The sequence below is a fragment of the Salvia splendens genome, chromosome 22 (genome assembly GCF_004379255.2).
Source record: "Salvia splendens isolate huo1 chromosome 22, SspV2, whole genome shotgun sequence".
Lineage (NCBI taxonomy): Eukaryota > Viridiplantae > Streptophyta > Magnoliopsida > Lamiales > Lamiaceae > Salvia > Salvia splendens.
This window is the reverse complement of record NC_056053.1, coordinates 24,977,108-25,003,250: the sequence shown is the minus strand read 5'-3', so window position 1 is coordinate 25,003,250 and position 26,143 is coordinate 24,977,108. Positions and strand designations below refer to the sequence as shown.

Sequence of the window (26,143 nt, the reverse complement as noted above, 5' to 3'; positions counted from 1 at the left end):
TTCTAAATTTTTAAATTAAACTGGATTAATTCATTATTTATTTCATTACTAAATTGCTCATAATTAAAAATGGTTTGATTTGGAGATAGTTATGCGAATATTTCATGAAAAAATGTTTTTTTCTCTAAATCTGTATATACTTTGATTTGAAAAGTTATCATATTTCTAAAGAGTTGATATATTGTAGAGGATTGAAAAAATTTGGATTTAGTCCTAAATATTATGTTAACATATTAATTCAAATATTTTAAGAAACTATAAAACTGAAATATATATATACTAGGTACTACACAAATTCACATTATTCCCAAAATATCATATTTGCCATATTGGTCTGGTCAATTATGAAGCGAATAAATAATCTGACAAAAAAAATATTAATAATAAAGTGGAAAGTATTCTACCAAACAAAGCTGTTAAAAAAGTGAATAAAAAAAATGTATTAGTGAGAAAAGGCTGTGAATCTCTGCTGCACTCTCACGGTGTCACCACCTTCGAAACCCAAACCCTCATCGCTTTTCTCCTTCTTCTTCCTTCCATTTTCCTCTGCATTGCCATAATTTCTCCTCCAAATCACGCATTCAATCCACAAACGAATCCATCCAGCTCAATCCATCAAAAAAATCTGCAATTGCTTCGTTTAACATTTGTTTGATCAATTCGATTTCCGCGTTCAGGCATTGGCGTTTGCCTATATCACATTGCCGCAATTTCTTCTCCAAATCAACCATTCAATCCAGAATCAAATCCATCCAGCTCGATCCGTCTCGAAAATCTGCAATTTCTCTGCTCAACATTCGTTTGATCAATTCGATTTCACGCAGATCGTTTCCGAATTCCGATGTGGCTGAGGCGAAACAAAGCGAGACACCGTGTCCACGACGCGCCGACGCTGAAATTCGCCTGCTCGTCGTTCAAGGATGTCCACAGCCTCCTCTACGACGATGCCGATTCCCCGCGCTCCCCTTCCTCGCCGTCGATCTACCACCGCAACCGCAGCGCGAAGGAGCTCATCCGCTCCCTGTCCATCCCCACCGCCCGCGAGATCCGGATCCGCGGCGCGGCGGCGGAGAATTCCGTGGTGGTGTACTTCACGAGCCTCCGCGTGATCCGCCGCACGTTCGACGACTGCAGCGCCGTCCGATCGATCCTCCGGTCGTTCCGCGTGCCGATCGACGAGCGCGATCTGGCGATGGACTCGCGGTTCATGGAGGAGCTGCAGAGGATCCTCGGCGAGCCGGAGAAGTCGCTTCTGACGTTGCCGAGGGTGTTCACGGGCGGGAGGTATCTCGGCGGCGCGGAGGAGGTGCGGCGCCTCCACGAGAGCGGCGAGCTGAAGAAGCACCTCAAGGGGCTGCCGCCGGCGGAACCGGGCACGTGCGGGGTGTGCGGCGGTTACGGATTCGTGCTGTGCAAGGAGTGCGGTGGGAGCCACAAATGCTATTACTATAGGGGGAAGAAAAGCGTATTCAGGAGTTGTACCTCGTGCAATGAGAATGGTCTCGTCAGGTGCCCTTCTTGCTCTTGCTCCCCTGCGCCGCCTACATGACCTGTTTCTTCTTTTCATCTAATAAAACAGCAGATTAATTACTCAGTTTTAGTGTTTGATTTTTTTAATTACTGGTTTTTTTTATTATGTGACTAAGAGTGTTACGTTTGGATTAATTTTGATGCACCATTGAGTTTGTGATTTTGTTACTGTTAATCTTGATTATGGTGTAGCTTGTGTTGATTAATTCTATGTAGTTTTCTTTTCTGATTTGTTTGTTGATGAACACAAAGTTCATTAAAAAAAGATGATTTTCTTCTTCTTTATTTTATTATTGTTCATTTGTTTAGTACTAGGAAATTTACTATAAATAGATAAAAAAAAATCATTTTGGTGACGGACTATCTGAAAAAACATCACTACTTTATGTGGATAAATAGATACTAAGAATGAGTTTTGTTGATGGACTAAAAAAAATATAACTAGATTATTTATAGACCAAGAGAGTAATATCTTGTTTTTTTTATGACTAACTAACATTGTACTAGTACTTGTTATTTTTATTCATAGTGCTACGCTTGCGAAAATTGTTGAGTGAATATATTCAATTTATTTTCATAGGGTGTGATATTACAGTAAACATATTCATCATATGAAATAGAATTAATTATGTTATTAAATACTACGTTTCAACAATAACAATTTTAATCATACAAAAAAGACTAGAATTAAAGTCGAACAAAATTATAAAATCATTAATCAATCCATAGTTTAAACCTTGTACTTGGAAAGAAGAATAAATGGCTCCATCTGGAATGGAGGAAATATCATAAGCGCCAAAATTAATTTCACAAGTATTAAATTTGCACGCACATTGATAAAAATTAAAATGTGACAACAATTACAATTTAGTCCAAATTCATGAATGGTTAACAACCAACCCAAACTTATTTTTATTATTAAAAAACCCCAAACTTAATTTTATCAATAAAATATGCAACCACCTTATGATTGCCATACAAAACTTTTTTAATAGAAATACATAGTAAATTAATGATTCGACTTAATGCGTGACCACTATCTATTTATTTATTCTATCTTAATATTTTATTCAGAAAATTAAATTCTAAATAATATGATAAAGGTGTAAATAATAAAGATATACATAGTAAATTAATGATTCGAATTTATGGTATCGTGGAAGTATAAATGCACTATTTTCAAGGTGTATTAAACGTTTATATTTATCCATAACTGTTCGGTTCTGTAAATTTGTTTGCTTCGTGTCTCAAAATTTTAGGCACGCTGCCGATTTCAAGAACATCTGCCTTCGCTTTCTTTTCAATTCATCACTCACTTTAAGGCTCAATTTTTCATTCCTTTGTTCCAAATTTTCTGTTTTCGTCCAATCATTCAAAAACTATGATAATCTATGTTTTTGGCCAAATGTTTGGCCTCAATCCGCGCTGGACAGGACGGAAATCGGAGCTGAGCATCTGAATTCGCTTGAAAAATACTTGAGAAATTTGATTTATAGAACGGCGCAGTTTCCCCCAATTTTCAGGGTTGGAAATCATATTTTGGCTGGAGCGAGTAATAGATGGCAACCGTTTGTGGAATTGCCGCGGTGATAAACCTGGGTTTGACTCACCCTCCCTCTTCGAAAAACTTCGTCTTTTTTGCTTCCCATCATCGGCTGAAGCTCCGATCTTGCCCGAGGAAGTCATTATTCAAAAGAAGAAGCAATTCTCGCGATTCGGGGCTGTTCAGATCCGTTCAATTGGACGTCTACATCACGAGTGATGACGAGGACGAGATGGGGGAAGGGTTCTTCGAGGCGATCGAGGAGCTCGAGCGCATGGCCCGGGAGCCCTCCGACGTGCTGGAGGAGATGAACGATAGGTTATCGGCCCGCGAATTGCAGCTGGTGCTGGTTTACTTCGCCCAGGAAGGGAGGGATTCTTGGTGCGCTTTGGAGGTTTTCGAATGGCTGAAGAAGGAGAACAGAGTGGATAAGGAGACGATGGAGTTGATGGTGTCGATAATGTGCACGTGGGTGAAGAAGTTGATCGAGGAGAGGAGCAGGGTGGAGGATGTGGTTGATCTCTTGGTGGACATGGACTGCGTTGGGTTGAAGACGAGCTTTAGCATGATTGAGAAGGTTATCTCGCTGTATTGGGAGGCCGGGGAGAGGGAGGAGGCTGTGTTGTTTGTGAAGGAAGTGTTGAGGAGGGGGATTTCGGGTTTGGATGAGGATAAGGAGGGGAATAAAGGGGGCCCGGCTGGGTACCTTGCGTGGAAGATGATGGTAAGCACCCTATTGCTCGTGATCATTTCGTTGATATGTGTTTTGTGTTGATTGTTATGTTTCTCTGTTTTGTTGGATGTTAATGGATGCAGTTAGGAGGTCTTTTGTAGGTTCTTGAATGCAATTGCCTGTTAGTTGATTATGTATTTGAAGGAGACTGAATTAACTTCTGTGTGTTTTATAATTCGTTGAACCTTAATAGCTGCGTATGGGAAATGAATAAGGGTAAAACTTGTGTGCATCCCTAATTACAATTTATTACAGTTAGGAATTAATTAAGGCAGATGCACCGGTTTGGCTCTTGAGCATCAACTTGTGTGAATATCAACTTGTGTGCATCCTGAATTCTATGCAAGAAACTTCCTTTCACCATAGGAAGAACCTAGGTTCTCACTCCTGCGCAAACCGTTATCAGTTTCCCTTTGCTGATTGTGCAATCTGTTGTATGCAATTTCAGTGATTTCATTGTGCTTTTTTTTATTGGATACACAGAAACTTTAAAGACTATGCCATGGTGGACTAAAACCCGAGACCTTTGGCCTTGGCCAACTCACGCGCACATTGTATTTCTTTTTTAATGACCCTTAAGGCACCATTCCGGTGCACCAATTTCCTTGATATGTTAGCTTCATAAGAAAGTGATGCCTTGTAATATCCAGGATAGTCTATTGCTCAAAAATATACACTAGAATTAGAGTATATAGATGTGTATGTATGAGGTGGACTTGTACATCTCTGGATCTACAACATGGGAGTTCTATAGGGAGCCCTTCACTGCATGAGTGAACTATTGTAAATTAACAAACTACTCTGGATGCATTGATGAAGTGTCCTCCATAACACAAATACGGATAATATTAGTAGTTTATTATTTTGGCATACATCGTCTAATGGTAGGGCAATCAAATTGAAGAGTTGGAACATCATTACTCATATAAAAGTTTAGCATGTTTATGGTGTTCGGATCTATACTACAGAGCTTTTACCCTACTTATCAGTATGTCGATACATTTCTGCATAACAATGTGGTATTTTGCTTATCGGTCAATGAGTATGAACTTTTGCATAAATTCTCGTTTCTGGATACCGGTATAGTGTTTTGCCAATCTGTCAACGAGTATGAATTTCTCTGTGACTGGTGAAGAATATAGTATTTCTGTAGGAAGCCTTCAAAAAGGTACACATGATATGTAGAGATATATTCCCGGAGCTGATGCAAATTCTTTGTTTTAGAGTTATAGTAGAGATATATTTCTTGTTTTCCTTCATTATGTTGTCCATGTGGTCTTTGATCGCTCTCATTCAATATGTTCGAAAGACAACAGATCTTGGTTGTTTAGGTGACGTCTCTTTCTCATATCATCGATTTTGCTGTCATTTTAGGAAGAGGGGAACTATAGAGATGCCGCCAAGTTTGTGATTCACCTTAGAGAGTGTGGGCTGAAGCCAGAAGTATACAGCCATCTGATTGCGATGACGGCAGTAGTGAAGGAGCTCAACGAATTCGCAAAAGCATTACGCAAGTTGAAAGGCTTCACCAAGTCCGGTCTCGTTGCTGAGCTCGATGCAGACAACGTTCTCCTCATCGAGAACTACCAAGAAGATCTTCTGGCCACCGGGCTCCGCCTCTCAAACTGGGTAATCGAGGAGGGAGGTCCGTCGCTCCATGGCGTTGTCCACGAGCGACTCCTGGCTATGTACGTCTGTGCTGGACGAGGGAGCGAGGCTGAGGGACAGCTGTGGCAAATGAAGCTTGCTGGTAAGCAGGCCGATGGGGATCTGTACGACATTGTCCTGGCTATATGTGCGTCGCAGAAGGAGAGCAGCTCGGTCGGGAGGCTCCTCACCCGAATGGACGTCGCGAGCTCGTTCCAGCGGAAGAAGACGCTGTCGTGGCTGCTGAGAGGCTACATCAAAGGCGGCCACTTCAAGAGCGCGGCCGAGACTGTGATCAAGATGCTCGACATGGGATTGCATCCGGAGTTCCTCGACAGAGTCGCGGTGCTGCAGGGACTGAGCCGGAGAATTCAGCAGGGCGGGAACGTCGATGCCTACCTCACGCTGTGCAAACGCCTGTCAGATGCGAACCTCATCGGGCCGACTCTCCTCTACCTTCATTTGAGGAAACACAAGCTTTGGATCATCAAGATGCTCTGAGTTACTATGAGCTAAGGTGGCAAGGATTTGTCTGATATATATATATATATATATATATATATATATATATGAATAAGATTATGAGCATGTAGATTTTGTGTATAGATCAATGTTTTATAGATCAATGTTTCTGGAAATAAATACATATGTTGTATATAGAGTATAAATCATGAAATTACATACATCATGGATTGGCATCTCTGATTCTATGTGATTTACTGTTGTAAGTATAAGACTGCACATATGATATTCACTCCATACCACGATAATTGAGTCGTGTTCATATTTATAACATCTCGAGATAAACAAGTTATTTTCATCTTCTGACAAAAATCAACTATTTCAGTCTCATATATTTTATTTATTTTTTATAAAATTCAACGTACTCTACTAAAAATCCGTTTAATTTGTTCAAAAAATGTCATCTTTTATCATTTTTCGGTTGAGAAACGAAGGCACATGGTTGTGCATAGGTATGATATTTTATTACTCCTTCAAACTAATTTTTAAATGCAAGGAGTGTATAACTTGGTTAAATATTCGTTTGTTAGAAATATATTTTTATAAATTATGAGAGTACCTTTTACACTCAACTCATATCTCACAATAGAAATCTCCCATGTGTACATTGAAAACTAAAATACTAGGAGTAATTAATACTTGTGATATTTTATTTTAATTACTCTTCCGTCCACAAAAAATAGAATACATTTGTCATTTTTTATTGTTCACGAAAAATAGAGCACATTTAAAATAGTAAAGTTTTCAACAATTTCTCTCTTATTTTTTTCTCTTTTCTCTTACTAATAATATGGACCTCACATTCCACTAACACTATATCTCTCTTACTTTTTTCTCTTCTCTCTTAGTATTTAATAGTATGAACCTCACATTCTACTAACACTACTTCTCTCTTACTTTATCAATTCCACATTAAAACTCGTGGCATTCATAGTGTATTCTATTTTTCATGGACGGGAGGAGTACTATTTATGCATATGCATGTTGCAATTGAATGTATGATAATATGTTGTGCTGGCCGCTGGGAGAGTAAGTACATAAGATTAGAATATTTGACTATCTAAATTTGATAATGGTTTGCGTCACGGGACACAACATTTGACATTGAATATTAAATTAATCTATAGAGTACAAGCATTATTTTTAATTTACCACGATAATTGATCTTGTTAATTTCAAATGAAAAATATTCACGTGGTTGACAGCGAAATAGATTGACATTAACCGGTGGTACTAATCCAAAGCCATATATAATTATTTTGTGCATAGTTTGGGTATATTCGCCTCTAAATTAATTATACAAATTTCCATACAATTTGTCAACAATAAAGATATGGTTATGAATATATCGTGACCATAAAAAAATTGTTGAAAATGTTAATATAACAATATCTTTATTGAAAACATTATTATTTAGAATTGATTTGTGGGAGTCTGTATATCATTTTCTCAGGTAGTGTACGTAATTAATACAAATCATTATTATAATTAATAATAAGTGTATTTATTATATTCTATCTCAGTATGCGTATCAAACTAGCCTTGAGGTAGAGAGTGTGAATACTAATTTAATAACAGAAGAATAACGTTATTTAAGAATTAGGGGGAAAATAATTTTGTTCTTTTACCTATATTTATTTCGAGACTTTTTGACCCTTTCGAACATATTTTTTCACATCTTCTTTTCCCAATAATATTTAAACAAATTCGGTCAAATAATCTAATTAAATTTTTGGATAGCTACGAATTACCTAAAATATGTGTGATGAAGTGTCAGCAAAATTACAAAAAATGGAACTATTGAGAAAGGTAGTAGTATAAGGAAAAAAAAACACCGACATTATATAGACTTATCGTAGTGGACCAAATTTGAATTAAATTCATATGTGCCATGTGATGTGTTCATAAATATAAAAATGGTGTGACATATTTGGTTGTAGCTAAGAATGTGACATACTCCATATAATATACTTACACAACAATTAATTCCACCAACCGATCATAACATATTTTTATAGGAGGGAAGACCGATTTATCGGGTCAAAAATAGTTTGCAATATAAACGAATATATTGAGGAATGAGAAGGATTTTTATACTTTAATAAGGGATAAAACTGTACTAATTTTTATAACATAAATTTACAAAACTAATCTAAAAAGTACGTCATTTAACTTCTTTTTAATAAAAATCTATGGATCAAAGGGATAGTCATGGTGTTTCGATCGTTAATTAGATCAAGTTTTTTTAATATGCAAACATAATTGTAATGTTATATACTCAACAATCAAGGTGCTTAACGAGAGAAATGTCAGAATAAGTAAACAAAAATCAAAACAGACGAACAAAAGAAAATAAACAATGCATACATTATAAGACGATTACCAATATAGCAATAACAACCACTGAAATCCGACCATGCAAAGAAAAGCCAGAACAAGATGCATACAAACCATCCCTTTGCTCGAACTTTTTTGATTTATCAAAAAAAAACAAGCAAGTAGCAAGAGTAAAAAAAAAGAGAGACAAATTAATTATATCTCGCTCAAAAGTAAAGTCATATACATAAGTATTTAAAAAGAAAAAAAAAACTATCAAACTAGTGCACGCACTTACATATATATTGAACTGTACATATGGAAAATGTTCACAAAATCGTCATCTATTAACGATATCAGTCATTTCTTCAATATGATATAAAAAAATACAATAAATATATCTAAATAATATAATCATAATTTTCTTACACCAAACAATTTTCAAAGTGGAAAAGTATGTACTGGGTGGATTTCAATTTCATTATCCAGTCATTTCATCTGCAAGGATAAACATCAACGAGATCCAATTTTCCAAATTTGTGAAATATTTTTAAAAAATATTAATACTCAAAATATATAGATTTGTTTTTTCATGGGCTAGCCAATGGCAACAGTCCTCCCTGAGTCTTGGATATGTACAACTCGCCTTGTTGACTCAGCACCTACATTTTGGAATGGATAAAATCCCTATTTGTGGTCCCCTCACAATAATTTACTTTTACATTTTTAGAAAGTCGACAAATATGATAATTGTGAAAATTATAAATTTCATGATTTATACTTTCAAATTTTTAAAAATATGGGATAAGTCATAATTTGACAGTCTTCCATGATTTATTTGGTAATTTAACATAATTATTATAATTGGTTAGAAAAAATTTATATAAAATGTTTTTTATATACATAGAATATCGATTATCAGTATTTTTTTGCTATAAACGTCATGCATCAATTATTGTAGTAAAAAAAGTAAAATTACAGCAATTTGTACACTGTACTAAGAAACACAAGTATGCTACAAAACAAACTCAATTCAATTATTTGTACCCCACCTAAAATAATGCAAGAAAAAAAGGTACCAACATATTAATAAATGGTCCCATTGCGATAGTCAATTAATTAAACACGACTTTGGAATAAGGCCACCGGCGTCATGCCTGACGCCCACTCGCGTGTCACGCTGACGCAATAAATTATTTTTTTAAAAATTAAATTAAATTTAAAAAATGAAAACAGTAATATTACTGTTATATTACCGTTTTTTCCTTTATTTTTATTTTTTTTACTCTATAAATACTCCTAATTCATCCTCATTTCACACAAAACTACACATCTATTCTTCCCAAATCATCTTCATTTCCTCTCCAATTTTCATATAACCTCTCATCACAAAATATCCGGCGACGGGAACTCTGGCGGTGGCGGCTCTGGTGGGTTCGACATCAACGCGTTCGGCGACTGGGGGGCATGTACAATGTCCTCGGTGGTGATTCCGGTTCGTCGACGCCGGGAACCCAGGGTTCGTCGACGCCAGGGAGGTACCAACCACCGCATTTTGATGTGGATGCATACGCCCGTCCCTCCACCCCGAGGTATTCTCAAGGATTATCCCAGATTCAGGAGGATTATTCCGTTGAACCCACTCCGAAGGAGGCCAGAGCGGGGGAGGAGGCCGAGACAGTGGAAGCTCCAGGGCGAGGCGGACGAGGAGGAGGAGGATCTAGGCCGGCATCCGTATGGCCCCAAAGAAACGCTGGCGGTGTACAACGCCTGAATCAGCGTCTCGTACGATTCCATCGTTGGGAATCAACAACCCCGGAAGTGTTTCTAGGAAAAGGTCACTGAGGCCTACCACGAGATTAAGCCGAAGAGCTCCCACCGCCACACATATAAGATGCTCCTCGCTCACTTTGACCGAGTCGACAGAGAGGTCAAAAAATTATGCGCCATCTACAAGAATGAAGCGGCTCATTACCAAAGCGGAGCCACATGAGCCGACATTCTGAGGTAGGCTTTGCGAGTCTACTTCGACGACACCGGCAAACAATTCAAATATGTCGATGTTTGGGAGGTCGTCAAAGACGAGGAAGGTGGGCCGGCGGTGTGAGGTCTAGCTCGGGCTCGACCTCGAAGCGCACGAATCACACGGCAGGTGGCCAATACTCGTCTAGTGAGGGCGGTTCGGGCAGCGCAGCAGGTGAGTTTGCATCGCAGGAGGTTGAGGGCACGACAGACGATGCCGGGAGGCCCTCCCGTGGGAGCCTTCGGCCTCAAGGGAGAAATGCGGCGAATGCGGCTAGAGGGAGGAGGGGCCGAGCCGAATCAAGCCAGGCAGGGTCGGGCTCGGGGGGACCCTCGAACTTCCTTATGTCTATGTACATGACCACCACAATGGCTGACACTTCCCGCATGACGCCTCCTCAATACCAAGCCTATCTTAACGGAATTGCGTTTATGGCAGCACAACTTGGCATTCCGCCTCCTCACGGCTTCAGTGCACCTCCACCGCCTTCGGGGGATGATTCGCCGGCGGAGTAGTTTGTTTAAATTAAAAAAAAATATATTTTAAATTATGTCATTTTTATTTTTTTTAGGATTTTAATTATGTGTGTTTTTTTTTGAATTTTAAGCTGTATTTTTATTTTATTTTTAATGGAGTGTGTTTTTTTTAATTGAATTTGGTTGGAAATAAAAATAAAAAATGAAATTGAATGAATAGTAAATTAAAGGACGGTTAGAGGACGGAGGGTTCCAGGTTCCGTCCCTTAGTTAAGAGGTGGAGTAAAAAAGTACAGTGGGACCCATGAATAGTAATTTAAGGGACGGTTTAGGGACGGATAAGTGACAGCGTTACGGATGGCCTTAGACACGATTCAGTGAACAGTTAAGGGACGGATAAGTAACAGCGTTGCGGATGGCCTTAGACACGATTCATTGAACGTCGCCGATGAAAGTAATTAACAATGACCTCCTTGTCTTCTATCTTATCAATGACTTTTCCACTATCTGCATATGATATGCATGTATACATACATGTGGATAGATGTACCTAAATCAAACAATAAAACAATCAAGTTTTTAAAAATAAGAAATTAATTATCATATTAATATAAAAATCTATTGTGGATATACATCTTACATGAAAATACACGATAGATCCAAGCGATGTAGACTTCAATCGATAAATAGTTAGGTGTGCAATTTTAGTTTCAATTTCAATTCCAAGTTAGCTCGTATTTTACAATGTTACGAATCTAAGAAACTACGCTAATACTAATTTTGATCCACAATCAAACATTTTTCTCTATATGTTGAATCATGCAAAATACCTGAAAACATATAATTTTCGGGGTGGAATCATTGAGTGTAGATGGTTTGCAGCCTGAAGTGAGCGAATGGTAGAGAGAGGATTATTTCGATCTCTTATTCTTCAATTTTTAGATTATAAATCAGGGGTAATCATGATGTTTTCAGTCGATCCTAAGACAAAATTAGACTCGTGTGAAGTCCTTTCGAAATTTTCATATGAAGATAAATATTCACTTTGAATCTTGAGTTTGAGTTTATAAATATTGCATTAAATGAGCATATTTAATCTATTTTACACCAAATATAGTACTACTACTATCTCTAAATTTATTTTCTCTACAAAATTCATATAAGATCGTTCTAGTTGGTTGAGAAATTCCACCACGAACCACATAAAAAACACGAGTCTAAATTCCATCAACCGAAAATATACATCATTATCTTTTGAAAAAAGAAAAGAAAAGGGAAAAAAAAACATTTTCCACCACCACCCCAAAGTCCAAAACCTCCTATAAATAGAAGGTGATTCATGGCATAGATTCATCACGTAGAAAAGCTTAACTATATCTGTTTTAGACGTGCATGTCTCTCCACCTTCCTCACTCCTCCTAATCTCACTGCTTTCTCTCTCTCCTCTTAGCATTTTAATTTGTTGTTTCTCGATTCCTGTTTTGTTACTGATGCACAAAAGCAACAGAAAACCAGCTCAACACGTGAATTTCCTCTAGGTTTTTGCATTAAAAATGTGTGGAATTCTAGCGGTTTTGGGGTGCGCCGATGACTCTCAAGCCAAGAGAGTTCGCGTTCTCGAGCTTTCTCGCAGGTAATTTTCTTCAATTTCAGCTTTTTTTTATGAGCAGAGTTGTTTGTGCTGTTTGTTATTGCCATTAGCTTGAGCTTCGTTGCCAATTATAGAAGCAGATTAGATGATTAATGTTGTTGATTAATTGCATTTCCTCGTGTTTTATACTATTTCATTAATTTTGGATCATAGATTGGTTTTAGGTGGCGAAGTATGAGAATATAAAAAATCGGCGATCGTGCGCAGTTTTTCTCATAATTTATCCTCATTTAATGATGACGTGATATAGAAGCAAAAGAGACCAAATGTCGAGATCCGGTGTGCGTGGAAATTTCTGCGTTGATTTAGTCAGTGCAGTAGTAATTGATGAAATGAAAGGGGAAAATAATTCCAAAAATGTGTGGAAATAGTGAAATCCACTTTTTGGTTGAATCAAAAATTGATTTGAGCTGTGATTTAACAGGTTGAAGCACCGGGGCCCTGATTGGAGTGGATTGTACCAGCATGGAGATTTTTACCTGACCCATCAGAGGCTAGCTATTGTCGATCCCGCCTCTGGGGATCAACCTCTTTACAATGAAGACGAAAAGATTGTGGTCACGGTAGGTCCATTTTGCTCTTTACACGACGTCGTTTTGCCTGCGTTTATTGTCGTTGGTCCAACAAGTATAATTGTGTGTGTGTGTGTGTGTGTGTTTAACTTTAATCTAAGCTGGAGGTTTATTCATAAATTCATGCTGAGTTCTGAGATGGACAGAGATCTTGATTCCTCATACGATAACTTGGATGGATTTAGGTGAATGGAGAAATCTACAATCATGAGGAGCTGCGGAAGCTTATGCCTAAACACAAATTCCGTACCGGGAGTGACTGTGATGTCATAGCTCATCTTGTGAGTATTAAGTGCCAAGATTTTGATTAACAAAACATGATCCCCCATTCCACCTTGTTGGTTCTTGGTCTAACAGTTGTGAGTGTTTTTTCTTGATGTTGTCTTCCAGTATGAAGAGTATGGAGATAAGTTTTTGGATATGTTAGATGGGATGTTCTCATTTGTGCTGTTGGATTGTCGCGATAATAGCTTCCTTGTGGCTCGTGATGCGATTGGGATCACTTCCCTGTATATTGGTTGGGGGCTTGATGGTATTGCTTCTTTTTCCTCTATGCTGTTTGTAGCAATTAGACTAAAGCATGATTGGATATTTGATAATTTCATGTTAATCTTGTTTCCCCTGTTCCATCTTTAGGCTCTATCTGGATATCATCTGAGCTCAAAGGGCTGCACGACGAATGCGAGCACTTTGAAGCCTTCCCACCCGGTCACCTCTACTCAAGCAAGAGTGGAGGGCTTAAAAGATGGTACAACCCTCCCTGGTTCTCAGAGTCCATCCCTTCAACTCCTTACGACCCTTTAGCTTTGAGGCGTGCTTTTGAAAAGGTAAGATTCAATTGAATCTGTGTATATATATGATTTAGTTTTTATTTCTGGGTGATATATGTCCTCTGTTTAACTCTTGTTTGGCTATTACATATGCAGGCTGTTATAAAAAGGCTAATGACTGATGTGCCTTTTGGAGTTCTTCTTTCGGGAGGACTTGATTCGTCACTAGTTGCATCTGTTACTTCTCGTTACATGGCTGGCACGAAAGCAGCGAAACAGTGGGGATCACAGCTTCATTCATTCTGTGTTGGCCTTGAGGTCAGTGGTTATTGTGCTTGTAGTTTTGACTTTCAGCAGCTGTGTTTCTAGTAGTCGACTCTAACATATTCCGCCCTCTTTTTCGAGCAGGGCTCGCCTGATCTGAAGGCTGCTAAAGAAGTTGCTGATTATCTTGGTACTGTTCACCATGAGTTTCATTTCACTGTTCAGGTAAGCTTCAGCCCACCTGTGTCTGATCTTTCTTGATTTTCTATTTTTCTTCATACCGATGAATCTTTACTATGTAATGCAGGATGGAATTGATGCAATTGAGGATGTGATTTATCACATTGAGACTTATGATGTAACTACTATTCGAGCTAGCACTCCTATGTTCCTTATGTCGCGTAAAATCAAATCACTCGGAGTGAAAATGGTCTTATCAGGTGAGGGCGCGGATGAGATTTTTGGCGGCTATCTTTACTTCCACAAGGCACCCAACAAGGAAGAGTTCCACCGTGAAAACTGCCACAAGGTACAACCACAGGATGCCGTACTTGCTAAGCCCAAAGATCTAGAGCAACTTAGATCTTGACAAACTAATGGTTAATGTGTACGCATCTGCAGTTAAAAGCTCTTCATCAATACGATTGTCTTCGAGCGAATAAGGCAACTTCAGCGTGGGGTTTAGAAGCTCGCGTTCCTTTTCTGGATAAGGAATTTCTGAATGTTGCAATGAGCATTGACCCTGAATGGAAGCTGGTAAGGCTAAGTTCAGCATATATGCATCTTCATTATTAATGAAAACCGAGATGTACACGTTGCTTGCAGCTCGATTGTGTAAAAACTATATCTGAACTTTGCAGATAAAGCCTGACCAAGGGAGAATCGAAAAGTGGATAATGAGGAGAGCCTTTGATGATGAGGAGCGCCCTTATCTTCCAAAGGTATTAAATGAATGCATTATGATTTTTTATTATGAGTCTCTCTTAACATTCCCTCTCTGAATTTTTGCAGCACATCCTCTATAGGCAAAAGGAGCAATTCAGTGACGGCGTGGGCTATAGTTGGATCGACGGGCTCAAAGCTCATGCTGAAGAACATGTATGTCATATTTTACTCTTCTTCCCAAAGGCCTAAATTAATGCCATTCATCAAATTTGTAGGTTACTGATAGGATGATGCTCAACGCCGATCACATCTTCCCCCACAACACGCCCACATCGAAGGAGGCGTACTACTACAGGATGATATTCGAGAGATTCTTTCCTCAGGTAACAACAGGCGGTTCAACTCTTATTCAAACAGAAACTGGTGATTGTTCCTTAGTCTAGTTTTGTTGCTGAGCAAATGGTCGAATGCAGAATTCAGCCCGTCTCACCGTTCCCGGAGGGGCGAGCGTGGCTTGCAGCACGCCCACAGCTGTTCTGTGGGATGCATCATGGTCAAAGAACCTAGACCCCTCGGGCAGGGCAGCCATTGGCGTCCACAACTCAGGCTATGAGAAGCATCTGGCCAACGGGAACCTGACGACGTCCAAGATAACCGACTCTGCTCCGATGAGGGACGGGGTCGGTGCTCCGGGGCTCACCATCAGGGGCTAGCACAGGTGCAGAAGCTTAGGTTGATTAGAAAGTGTATGTATATCATCAATAAGTAGTCTGCATTGTGTAGGGGAAATAATTAGTTTGCTTTAACTAAGAGGTGCTTTGTAGTTTGTTGTGTAGAGAGAGGGATATGATTAGATTTGATGGAATATTTCACTGTGTTTGTATTTTTCATTTTTAGTTTGGTATAATGAAATTACTCTGGAAGATTGTGTGGAAATTACTTCCGAATTTTACTGCTTCAATTTTATTGCAGTTAGTATTTTTTGTGCGGGCATTATATTGGATTCGATCCTTTTTGTGCATGATTTTTTATTAGGAAGTGCATTGTGTGAGTCTATTCACGATCGTGTTGATATGACAATTACATGACTCAATAAATTCAAACTCAAATACAACCTTTCGAGGTGAACACAATCTATTTTAAAACACAAATACAACCTGTGCATAATACAAATACATTAGTAAGATGTCAACGATTTGATAATAACATATTAACATACTGCAATAAATATTCAATTTTACATAACATGATAGACCTACACTATAAAATTTTTGTTAAATTGAAAGATTAATACTCAAATGAATAAATAATAACAGGTTACACGAATTCGGCATGAAATTATTGTATCTTGATCATACTAGCACGATATCGTGTTAGTTATAACAAATAAATTTTTATTATAAATAGCACTTTGTATTCATATTAATTATAATAATGAAATTTAATATGGATTGCACTTTGTATTTCATGTGCCATTCATGTAATTAACCTTCATTTTTAGTGTCTACAAACTCATTTCTATAAAATATTTTTTATATAATTTAATTTGAATGAGGGTAATATTTATTACAAATATATATCATATTAATTTATTTTCCAAACTTATTGAACTTACATCTTTATATACTATTTAGCAATATTGATATTTGTATATTAAAAGTATTATCTTCTTAATAATTCATATTGAAAAAAAAAGTAAATCAGGATTACACTAGTTTGATAAGTAAGTAACACGTGTTTCTAGGAAAAAATAGTACTCCACGTGATTATAGGAGTAAGTATTATTTATGCGAAATGAACACATGATTATTAACAAAACCCCATAAATAAAAAATTTGCTAGATGAGAATGAGATTTATCGTTGTCAAGCTTAATTTTAAAAAATACTAAAAAATAAAACTAAATAAAACCCATTAAGGAAACAAAAACCTCTCTGAATCAAAAACACAAAACCCAATAAACCCATTAAAGGAAAATAAAAAGCCATAGCTGAATCAAAAAAACTCAAAAACCCCACGCTTCATGGCGGCCAAAGAGAGAAAGCTTCTCCTTCATGAAAAAGTCGAGGTACCGTTTTTCGTCGAAATTCCGGCGCCTCACTGTTTTCAGATAAAGTTTGTATTTTTTTATTACGCAGTTTTCGCTGCTTCTTCTTTCTTTGATCATCAATGACTCTTTGTTCTTTTGATTCCCCTCCCCCTTTAATCAATACTCTCAATTTTATTGAATTATTGATGTGTCGTTTCGTTATGTGAAGTTATTTAGTATTAATTTAATCCGCATTGTGGGAAAACCAAAAGTCCTTACGGTGTTCTTTGCATGTGCTTTATCTTCTTTCATTAATGATCGAGTTGGTAATGAGGTTGGATTGAGTGGTTATGATTTTTTCCTTAATTTGGTTTTCATGGACATGCAAATTTGATATTGGTAAAACATGTGAATTAATTTCATGTATTTATCTAGAATTTGATGAATTTTGTTTCTGGATATGTATTGTTACTCTGCCTAGATTTTGTGACAAATGAGGTAAAAGGGGAATTATTGCAATTTTGGGTTGTATTGTTTGTTTCTATTTATGGATTTTTCCACAAATTTGCTTAGCATTGAGGAATCTTGATCAGGTGAGGAGCTTAGATGACGGGTTTCTTGGTTCGTGGCACCCTGGGGTGGTTATCCGCTGCGAAGAACTGGTTCGTGCAGTCAAGTATGATCACATTCTCTGTGATGATGATGATGATGCTAAGCTGGTTGAGGATGTGAAGGTGACCCCTGCAATTGATGGGGTTCTTGATGAAGAAGTTAAGAGGCCCGGTGAGTATAGGGGCTTGATTAGGCCTTGTCCGAAATCTCCGACTTTGGGTGCTGAAGGGGCGACTCCGACTTTGGGTGCTGAAGGGGCGTGGCTTCTGCATTATGGAGTGTGTGTTGACTTGTTTCTTGACGACGCCTGGTGGGAAGGTGTGGTGCTTGACCATGAAGATGGGTGTGATAGGCGGAGAATTTTCTTTCCTGACCTGGGTGATGAAGTCGAAGGTAAAGTTGATGATTTGCGTCTTAGTAAGGATTGGGATGAGGTCACACAGAGATGGAAATCTCGTGGGAACTGGCTGTTTCTTGAATTAATCGAGGAACAGGAGAAAGACTGGCCTCTCCTCGTCTCTGTGCGGCAAATGTGGTATGAGGTGAGGACGAAGGATAAGTTTGAAAAGGTTGGGGAGTGGACTTCGTCTAACCGGGAGGTGTGGAATGAATTATTGCAAGAGGTGTTTCGTGATAATTTAAAGCTTGCTGTTGAGCATCTCTTTGCAAATTTATCCTGTAAATCAGCGAAACAAGGTCAAATGTCACTGAAATTTCTGGAAAAAGAGTTTGAATCTATTTTAAAATCTGAAGGACCTTTTCGTAGTTCTGTTGCAGCTGCTGCACCTGTCGAAGAAGGAATTCCGCGAACTGATGTAAATCATGAAAGCAATGATGGGGTTCAGATTCAGGGTGATCGGCTTTGTGTCTCAGTTAGACCTGAGAAAGAACAAGTTTTGTCTCCTAATCCAGTTGAAGATTCTGGGATTAGTTCGAGCAGTTCTGATGAATCTCCTGGTTTGAAACTGAGACGGGGAAAACATAAAATTTTAACACGGAATAGAATGCTTAAATGGCAGTCTGCTGTACCTGAATTGGTTAGTGGGCCTAAGAAATGCCTTGATGCCATTGATCATTATAAGGAGTATATTCCGTCGAAAGGTATTGCTCCAAGTGAGCTCATATTGGATGTTAGCAAGCATCTACTGTTTTTGGGCTGGAAAATTGATTTTACACGTAATGGTTGTGGAAATACGATTAGGAGACGTTATACATCTCCTGATGGGAAAAGATTCCCTTCACTTCCTGGGGTTTTTAAGAAGCTTGACTGTGACTTTGAGTCAGAACACAGATCATTGCAAGTTAGTATGCACCCAAACGACGCCATTGCAAACTCCGTGAGTTCACATGAAGAGGCACCCTCACCTTCTTCGAAATCCCAAGCTTCCAGTGAGTTGTCCAAGTCGTGCATCACCAATGAGATGATTCACATAGAACCTAAACATTGCCCCGAAGCAGTGGAGCATTATTGTTCACTAGGTGCAAAGCTAAGGCCAGCAGGACTGGAAGGCGAGAAAGCAAGGCAACACTTGTCTTCACTTGGATGGTCTTTTTATTACCACAAAAAAAGAGAGGGCAGGGAAATGCGTTATATATCACCTGCTGGAAGAATGTTTCCCTCCCTTGTTGGAGCTTGTAGATGGTGTGTCAAAACTGGTGCACATACTTCCACCGATCTCTCTCCCGCCACTGGAAGAGTCGTAAATAGAGATTTCATTGATAATGATCATGGCGATTTTTGCACGAGTAAATCACAACTTGCGTTTGTGGCGGATGATTCCACTGTAAGTACCCCTTTATTAGAGAATGGCAATACGCAGTTAACCGATGTGCCAGTGTCGGAGGGGTTTGTTCAGTCGATCAAAGGTGAAGTTCAAAAAACCAGAATGTCGAGGAGGAAGAGGAGAAAACTTGAATCAGATTGTCTTGAAGTCTCACTATTATCACCCAACAGAGGAAGGAAATCTAAAACGAGGCTAAGGGGAGATTCAAATGCTGATTCTTCAACCCCAGTGAGGCGATCTAGTAAAAGGGTACGCGAGCGGGATGCATCTTCCTCTCAGCTGGCCCCTCGAACTATCTTGTCCTGGTTGATTGACAATAATGTGGTTTCGCTAGGAGAAAAAGTTCACTATTGCAGTAGCAAAAAGCGTCCTCGAATGGCAGGACAGATATCTCGTGAGGGGATCAAGTGTAGTTGCTGCGGGGGAATCTTTACTCTTAGTAACTTTGAAACACATGCTGGCGGAAGTGATCGTAGACCTTCTGCAAATATCTTTTTGGAGGATGGTAGGTCTTTGATTGAGTGCCAGTTGGAATTGAAACTACGTAATAGCCGTCGAAATTCAAAGTTAGAACGGCAATTGAAGGCAACCCAACATAGTAGAATAAGTGACAACATATGCTCTGTCTGTCATTATGGAGGTGAGTTAGTTCTATGTGACCTGTGTCCATCCTCGTTTCACACTCAGTGCGTTGGTTTAAAGGTATTACCCATATTCATCCGCTTGTTATGTTTAATAGCGCTTGATTATTCATTTCTTTCAAGAATAGGCATTGGCCATCCGGCCGAGTTATAATCTTTTTAGGTTGTATTGGTGTCATTAGATCTCTCTGTTTTTCACTGTGTTGAGCTCTAACAGGATGTCCCGGAGGGTGATTGGTTCTGTCCGTCCTGCTGTTGTCAGATTTGCAAATCTAATACCGGAAATAGACCAGCCAAAGACCCTTCCTTCCGCATATGTTATCAGTGTGAGCGACGATGTAAGTAACCTATATAGGTCCATATCTACTTGTAAAATGAACAAAAATTTAGATTCTCGAGTATATCATGGCCTAATTGTTACAACTTCATGTAGATCATGCCGAGTGCCTCACAATTGAAGAAGATGCAACCGGTTATTGGTTCTGCCACGATACATGTCGACAGGTACTGTTACTTGTATCCTTTTAAAGAACTCTGTTTGCATATTGTGGGTTTTTTAATCACGAGTGAAAATAGGTGTCATTGAGGCTTTTTTTTAAATATTACTGTTCTCGTGCAGATATTTCATGGTCTGCGCGATATTCTGGGGGTAAAGGTTCCTGTGGGAACTGAAAATATGACTTGGACTTTAGTGAAATACATGGAATCAGATTTTTCTAAGAACGGTGCAGCATCTAATGACGAGGTTCTGGTGGAGAGTTACAGCAAGCTTAATGTTGCCCTTAGCGTAATGCATGAATGTTTCGAACCTGTCAAAGAGCCAAGGACAAGGAGGGATCTAATGGAAGACGTTATTTTTAGTAGACGGTATGCTAGTCTCGTCTCCCCATGGCTACTTATTCATAATTTCGAAGTTTCTCTAGACTCCATTGAATTGCAATTGTGGAACGTTTTAATACTTTTGCATACCCTAGTAATCTTTGTTTGTCTTGCCCATTCCTACATCTAGCAAATCTGACGGATAATAGTGGGCGTCTACTAGATTGAAATTATTATAATTTATTTAGAAAGTATCATTTATCCCCATGTACCTCGACTATCATCTTAGATCCTTGTTTATTTGGTACTAATACTTAGATTTACAGGTCAGATCTTAACCGTTTGAACTTTCAAGGGTTCTACACAGTACTACTGGAAAAGAATGACGAATTGGTCTCAGCGGCTAGTGTGAGGTATTTGATGCTTCGCATTTTTGTTTTCAACTTTCTTATACTGTTCTATGAAGTAACTCGAAGTCTATGTCCTACCTACTTCAGGATATATGGCAAAACTGTTGCAGAAGTCCCTCTAGTCGCGACACGGTTTCAATTTCGTCGACTTGGGATGTGTAGAATTCTGATGAATGAGCTTGAGAAGGTATTGTGTTCCTATATTTTAGAACTCTATGGTTTTGCTTCATTTCCCTCTGACCTGCATAATGAATCATCCTGCTAAATTGCTATTGTTTACACACTATTATGACAGAAAAACGGGTTGCGTTTCTCACCTTATGTTTGTGCACTCAAAATCGTATTCCAGTCCATAAACTCAGCATCAAGCTGCCTCTTCAGTATACACTTCTTTAATACCAACTTTTCAAGAAAAATGACTTGCAGTTGATTCTATTCAGTCGAAGCGCCCACTTTCTCTTGTTATCACAGCGAACTTCTCCGTAGATTGTTGGGGCCATGCTATTTTGCTTATTTGATGTATTTGGCTTTTGCAGCAATTCACAGAATTGGGAATCGAGAGGCTTGTGTTGCCTGCTATTCCAACTGTACTTAACACATGGATAAATTCATTCGGTTTCTCCAAGATGGATGAATCAGAGAGATTAAACTTTCTGGTCTACACCTTCCTCGACTTCCAGGGCACCGTATTCTGCCAGAAAATGTTGAATATCAATCTTTCTATGATTTTGGGCCTACCTGCAGGTAAATGAAATGTGCGACTGCTATTTGATCGAAGGGCCTTTTCTTCACAGAAAGGGATCTAACCCTCCTTTGACACCTTTCTGCAGAAAAACAAACAAACTACTATGCCGACATTGAGTTTGATGGAAACAGTGCTGTCTCTGAAGTTCTTGAAAGGAAACTAGTAGAGGAGACCGACACCACAGAGCAAGAAATGGCGTGGTAATGCTGTACACTCCAAACTCTAATTATTAGACTGCGTTCCTTGATTAATTATATCTCATATCGGCATTGTGATTAAAGATACGGGCTTTTGTTTCTGAAAATTTTACTTATTCGCCTCAGCAATAAAACAGTAGCTGACAATGGCGATGCTGGTTGCTCCACTGAAAAAGCCATTGTGGTACTTCATCAGCCCACTCACCAGTTTCAAGTTCACTAATTTGCATATTTTCGATGAAATTTTCACTGTAAGCTATATGTACAGGTGGTGGATCAACCAACTGTCCCGGACTACTCGTCTCTCCATCCCGCCCTTGATTATCCTTTACTATCTACGAGCAGTGGCACACAATCTGAAAGCAGCACTCAGGTTACATTAAAATGCTACAAGCGAAGGAAAGTATCCGCCTGCTAAGGGCAGTAGTCTTCTCAGTAATGCATCTAATCTTCTTCTTGTCGTACCTATCAATCTACTCGAGAACCTCTCGACTTTGGGAAGTAAGCTGGAAGATACTCGGCATAGCTCATAAGCTCAAAATAAACAGACATGGCCCCATTGTCGATTTTTTTGCACAGATTACACTACTAGCTAACCAAATCCTAACACACTGCTGGTTTTTCAATGTCTTCAGCAGAGTTTTTTGAAGCTATCCGTTGAGGCAACGCGTTCGACGTGCTTTTGTATATTCTCATTCACCGTTCTCTTTTGTTTCAACTAATGTTGTCACTCCTCTTATCCTCAGGTCAGTCTCTGTATATAGTCCTCAAGCAGCTAAGGAAATATTATGGTATGTGAAGTTAATTTATTTTGGGCAAACTGGAAAAATTAATCCAAATTGTTTCTTGATTTTAGCACTGTGGAAAGTTTAATATTGCAATTTATGGGTTTAATTGCATGAATTATAGTACTGAATTATAGTACTCTTATCAAATTGGTTACGGTTGATAACAAAATCAGGATTCAGAATGCATGTATTTTCTTGTTTCCTAAAATCAAAACTCATACTCATAGTAGTATTAAGAGAGTTGATAATTTCACACTTTTTGCTTCTAATTATTTATTGCATTGAAAATTGTACTAAGATCAAAGAATTTGTATTGAGAACCAAGCTAAAATGAGAAATTTGATACATAATATATGAATTATATGTACAATTCTGCAATTGGATATTTATTCGAGGATATATTTATGGAAGGAAGGATATAAATTAATTAAATCGACGTCGAGCAATTTAGAGCATGACTACAAGTGATGGTTGTAGTTTTTTTGTCTTAAAAAATGGCTTAAGTGAACAACAAAAGAAATATCACCATCTAAAGAGGTAGACCAATCATAAATCTAATATTGAGTGGAAAGTTATTTGATTAAATATTTTCTGTTTTGAATGGTTGAATTTGGTTGTACATTTCGTAATCATAAAAAGATAAATAAAACATTGAACAACTTGTGACAAAAGTTTTACCTTAAGGCTTTGATACGTACACGTAGCCATTATATGAACACCATACATGCCATATCACTTCTCTTTATTAAAACTTTTTTTTAGCTACAAATTTTATAAGTATATATTTATTAATTTGAGATCAAAATCATGGATATGTAACATAGGTTCTCGACCCACTTGGCTTAAAATATTATTCAATAAAATATACTCCCTACTTCTTTCGACAAATAAGTGTATATACTTTTGATTGAGCGTTCAACCAATAAGTGTATACACTTTTGATTGAGTGCAAATAAAAGAGAGATAGTAAAGAAAGTATTATTAGTTTAAAATGAGTTTCATCATATTAAAATTAAAAGTGCTTTTAAATTAGAAAGTGTATATTTTTATGTGATACATGTATCAGTATGTAATAAATAAGTCATAAATTTCAATCACCAAGGCTACACTGATAAATAAGAAATTATTATTAGTAATGAGTTTCATCACATTAAAATTAAAAATATTTTTAAATTAGAAAGTGTACATTTTTATGTATATGTATCAGTATGCAATAATTAGGTCATAAATTTCAATCACCAAGGCTACACTGATAAATAAGAAATTATTATTAATCGTTTTTAGTAAAGGGTAGATAAATAAAAAATCATTATTAATCCTTTTCAATACACGATGCGACTGTTTCCGACAGATAGTGAAACACAACTGAACCAGCACGACACAACAGGCCGGTTTCCCAATTAGATCCGGCCCGGCCCGGCCCAAAAGTTTGATAGTTTCGTCTAATAATATCTGAGGTAGCAAGATCATCATTCATCACCAAACTAAATAAATAAACATTTAAATAGTATCCAAGTAGATTTGTGTATATAGTAATCCATCCATTCCAAACACTGTAGTGTAGTCTGTAGAATTAAAAACGCAAATCAAAAGATTCACTTATATAATAAATTCCCAATCATAACATAATATTCCAGAAGGCAAGGCAAGGCAAGGCAATGCCCGGCCCGAGCAAAAACCAACAACAAAACAGCAGCGAATACCCGACCCGACTCACTCGGAGCGGTTGGCATACCTCTCGACCTTTGCATCATTGAGGTTAATCCCCACCATAGCCTCCCCGAGCCCGCAGCTCACCTCCGCCACCACCGCCGCGTCGTTGTAGTGCGTCACCGCCTGCACGATCGCCCTCGCCCTCCGCGCCGGATCCCCGCTCTTGAACACCCCGGATCCGACGAACACCCCGTCGCACCCGAGCTGCATCATCAGCGCTGCGTCCGCCGGCGTCGCCACCCCTCCAGCGGCGAACTGCACCACAGGCAGCCTCCCGAGCTGCTTCGTCTGCATCACCAGGTCGTACGGCGCCCCTATCTTCTTCGCGAACGAGAACACCTCGTCGTCATCCATGTTCCTCAGCACGCGGATCTCCCCCATCACCGACCTCACGTGGCGCACCGCCTCCACCACGTTCCCCGTGCCGGCCTCGCCCTTGGTGCGGATCATCGCCGCGCCCTCGCGGATGCGCCGCAGCGCCTCGCCGAGGTTGCGGCAGCCGCACACGAACGGGATGCGGAAGTTGTGCTTGTTTATGTGGTTGTCCTCGTCGGCGACGGTGAGCACCTCCGATTCGTCGACGTAATCGATCCCGATCGATTCTAAGATCTGCGCCTCGACGAAGTGGCCGATCCGAGCCTTCGCCATCACGGGGATCGTGACGGCCTGCTTGATCTCCTTAATCAGCTGCGGATCTGACATCCGAGCGACGCCGCCTTGGGCGCGGATGTCGGCGGGGACGCGCTCGAGCGCCATGACGGCGCAGGCGCCGGCCTCCTCCGCGATGCGAGCTTGCTCAGCGTTGACGACGTCCATGATGACGCCGCCGCGGAGCATCTGAGCGAGGCCGACCTTGACGGAGAAGGGGGATTGCTTGGTGGTCTCGGCGATGGCGCCGTTGCCGTACACGGTTACAACTCCGGTTCCGGCCATTTTTGAGGAGGATAAAGGAACGTAGAGAGAGAAAGGAGAGGGATAGGGTTATGAAATGGGTGGAGTGGAGTTGAGTGATGTATATATGTGTGTGAATTGGGGATTTTGGGAGGAAAATTAGGGATTCTGATAAATTGGGGTATTTTAATGGTGAAGAAGAGGCCAAATCAACAGTTTGTTTTTCCAAGAAGGCTAGGGTTTGGGTTTGGGATATTTCTTCTTCATTGGTACAATTGGAGGCGCACCAAAATGCTACTCGAATCTTTTTGTTATTTGTTATCCTAATTCAAAATTCATAAAATAGATAGTCGACAGTATTTTAATGGAGATTGAAACATATCTTAGGGCATCCGCCGTGGTGTGGATATCCCTACGGAATTCTCATTCCCCCATCATAAGGACTTCCCACTGCTCTGCCACGTCATAAGGACTTCTCACTGCTCTGTCACGTTATACGGACTTCCCATTGCACAGTGACGAAATTCCCACATTAAAAAAATTCACAAATTCATAAATTAACCACTTTCCGGAAGTAAAGAAT

General features: G+C 39.1%; 5 protein-coding genes across 5 annotated transcripts; 4 read left to right on the top strand and 1 right to left on the bottom strand.

Moving 5' to 3' along the window:
• The first annotated feature begins 368 nt into the window (after positions 1-368).
• Positions 369-1,751, top strand: LOC121787425 (uncharacterized protein At5g39865-like). Its single transcript, XM_042186135.1, has one exon. The coding sequence runs from the start codon at positions 842-844 to the stop codon at positions 1,547-1,549; it is 708 nt and encodes a 235-aa protein (XP_042042069.1). The 5' UTR covers positions 369-841; the 3' UTR covers positions 1,550-1,751.
• A 978-nt stretch (positions 1,752-2,729) lies between these two features.
• On the top strand, positions 2,730-6,223 carry LOC121787422 (pentatricopeptide repeat-containing protein At2g30100, chloroplastic-like). Its single transcript, XM_042186132.1, has 2 exons — positions 2,730-3,797; positions 5,181-6,223. Exons 1-2 carry the CDS (start codon positions 3,090-3,092, stop codon positions 5,952-5,954), a joined length of 1,482 nt encoding a protein of 493 aa, XP_042042066.1. The 5' UTR covers positions 2,730-3,089; the 3' UTR covers positions 5,955-6,223.
• A 5,910-nt stretch (positions 6,224-12,133) lies between these two features.
• On the top strand, positions 12,134-15,868 carry LOC121787420 (asparagine synthetase [glutamine-hydrolyzing]-like). Its single transcript, XM_042186130.1, has 13 exons — positions 12,134-12,423; positions 12,866-13,004; positions 13,199-13,294; positions 13,404-13,545; positions 13,650-13,840; positions 13,940-14,101; positions 14,192-14,272; positions 14,355-14,576; positions 14,669-14,803; positions 14,908-14,988; positions 15,059-15,145; positions 15,208-15,315; positions 15,406-15,868. Exons 1-13 carry the CDS (start codon positions 12,344-12,346, stop codon positions 15,643-15,645), a joined length of 1,764 nt encoding a protein of 587 aa, XP_042042064.1. The 5' UTR covers positions 12,134-12,343; the 3' UTR covers positions 15,646-15,868.
• A 1,039-nt stretch (positions 15,869-16,907) lies between these two features.
• LOC121787416 lies at positions 16,908-23,071 on the top strand. The gene is made up of 11 exons (XM_042186126.1): positions 16,908-16,999; positions 17,554-20,058; positions 20,215-20,335; positions 20,431-20,501; positions 20,617-20,864; positions 21,143-21,229; positions 21,314-21,413; positions 21,763-21,970; positions 22,057-22,171; positions 22,295-22,352; positions 22,437-23,071. The coding sequence occupies exons 1-11, from the start codon at positions 16,955-16,957 to the stop codon at positions 22,584-22,586; spliced, it is 3,708 nt and encodes a 1,235-aa protein (XP_042042060.1). The 5' UTR covers positions 16,908-16,954; the 3' UTR covers positions 22,587-23,071.
• Positions 23,072-24,529: 1,458 nt separating this feature from the next.
• Positions 24,530-25,858, bottom strand: LOC121787424 (probable pyridoxal 5'-phosphate synthase subunit PDX1). Its single transcript, XM_042186134.1, has one exon. The coding sequence runs from the start codon at positions 25,600-25,602 to the stop codon at positions 24,670-24,672; it is 933 nt and encodes a 310-aa protein (XP_042042068.1). The 5' UTR covers positions 25,603-25,858; the 3' UTR covers positions 24,530-24,669.
• Positions 25,859-26,143: the final 285 nt, after the last annotated feature.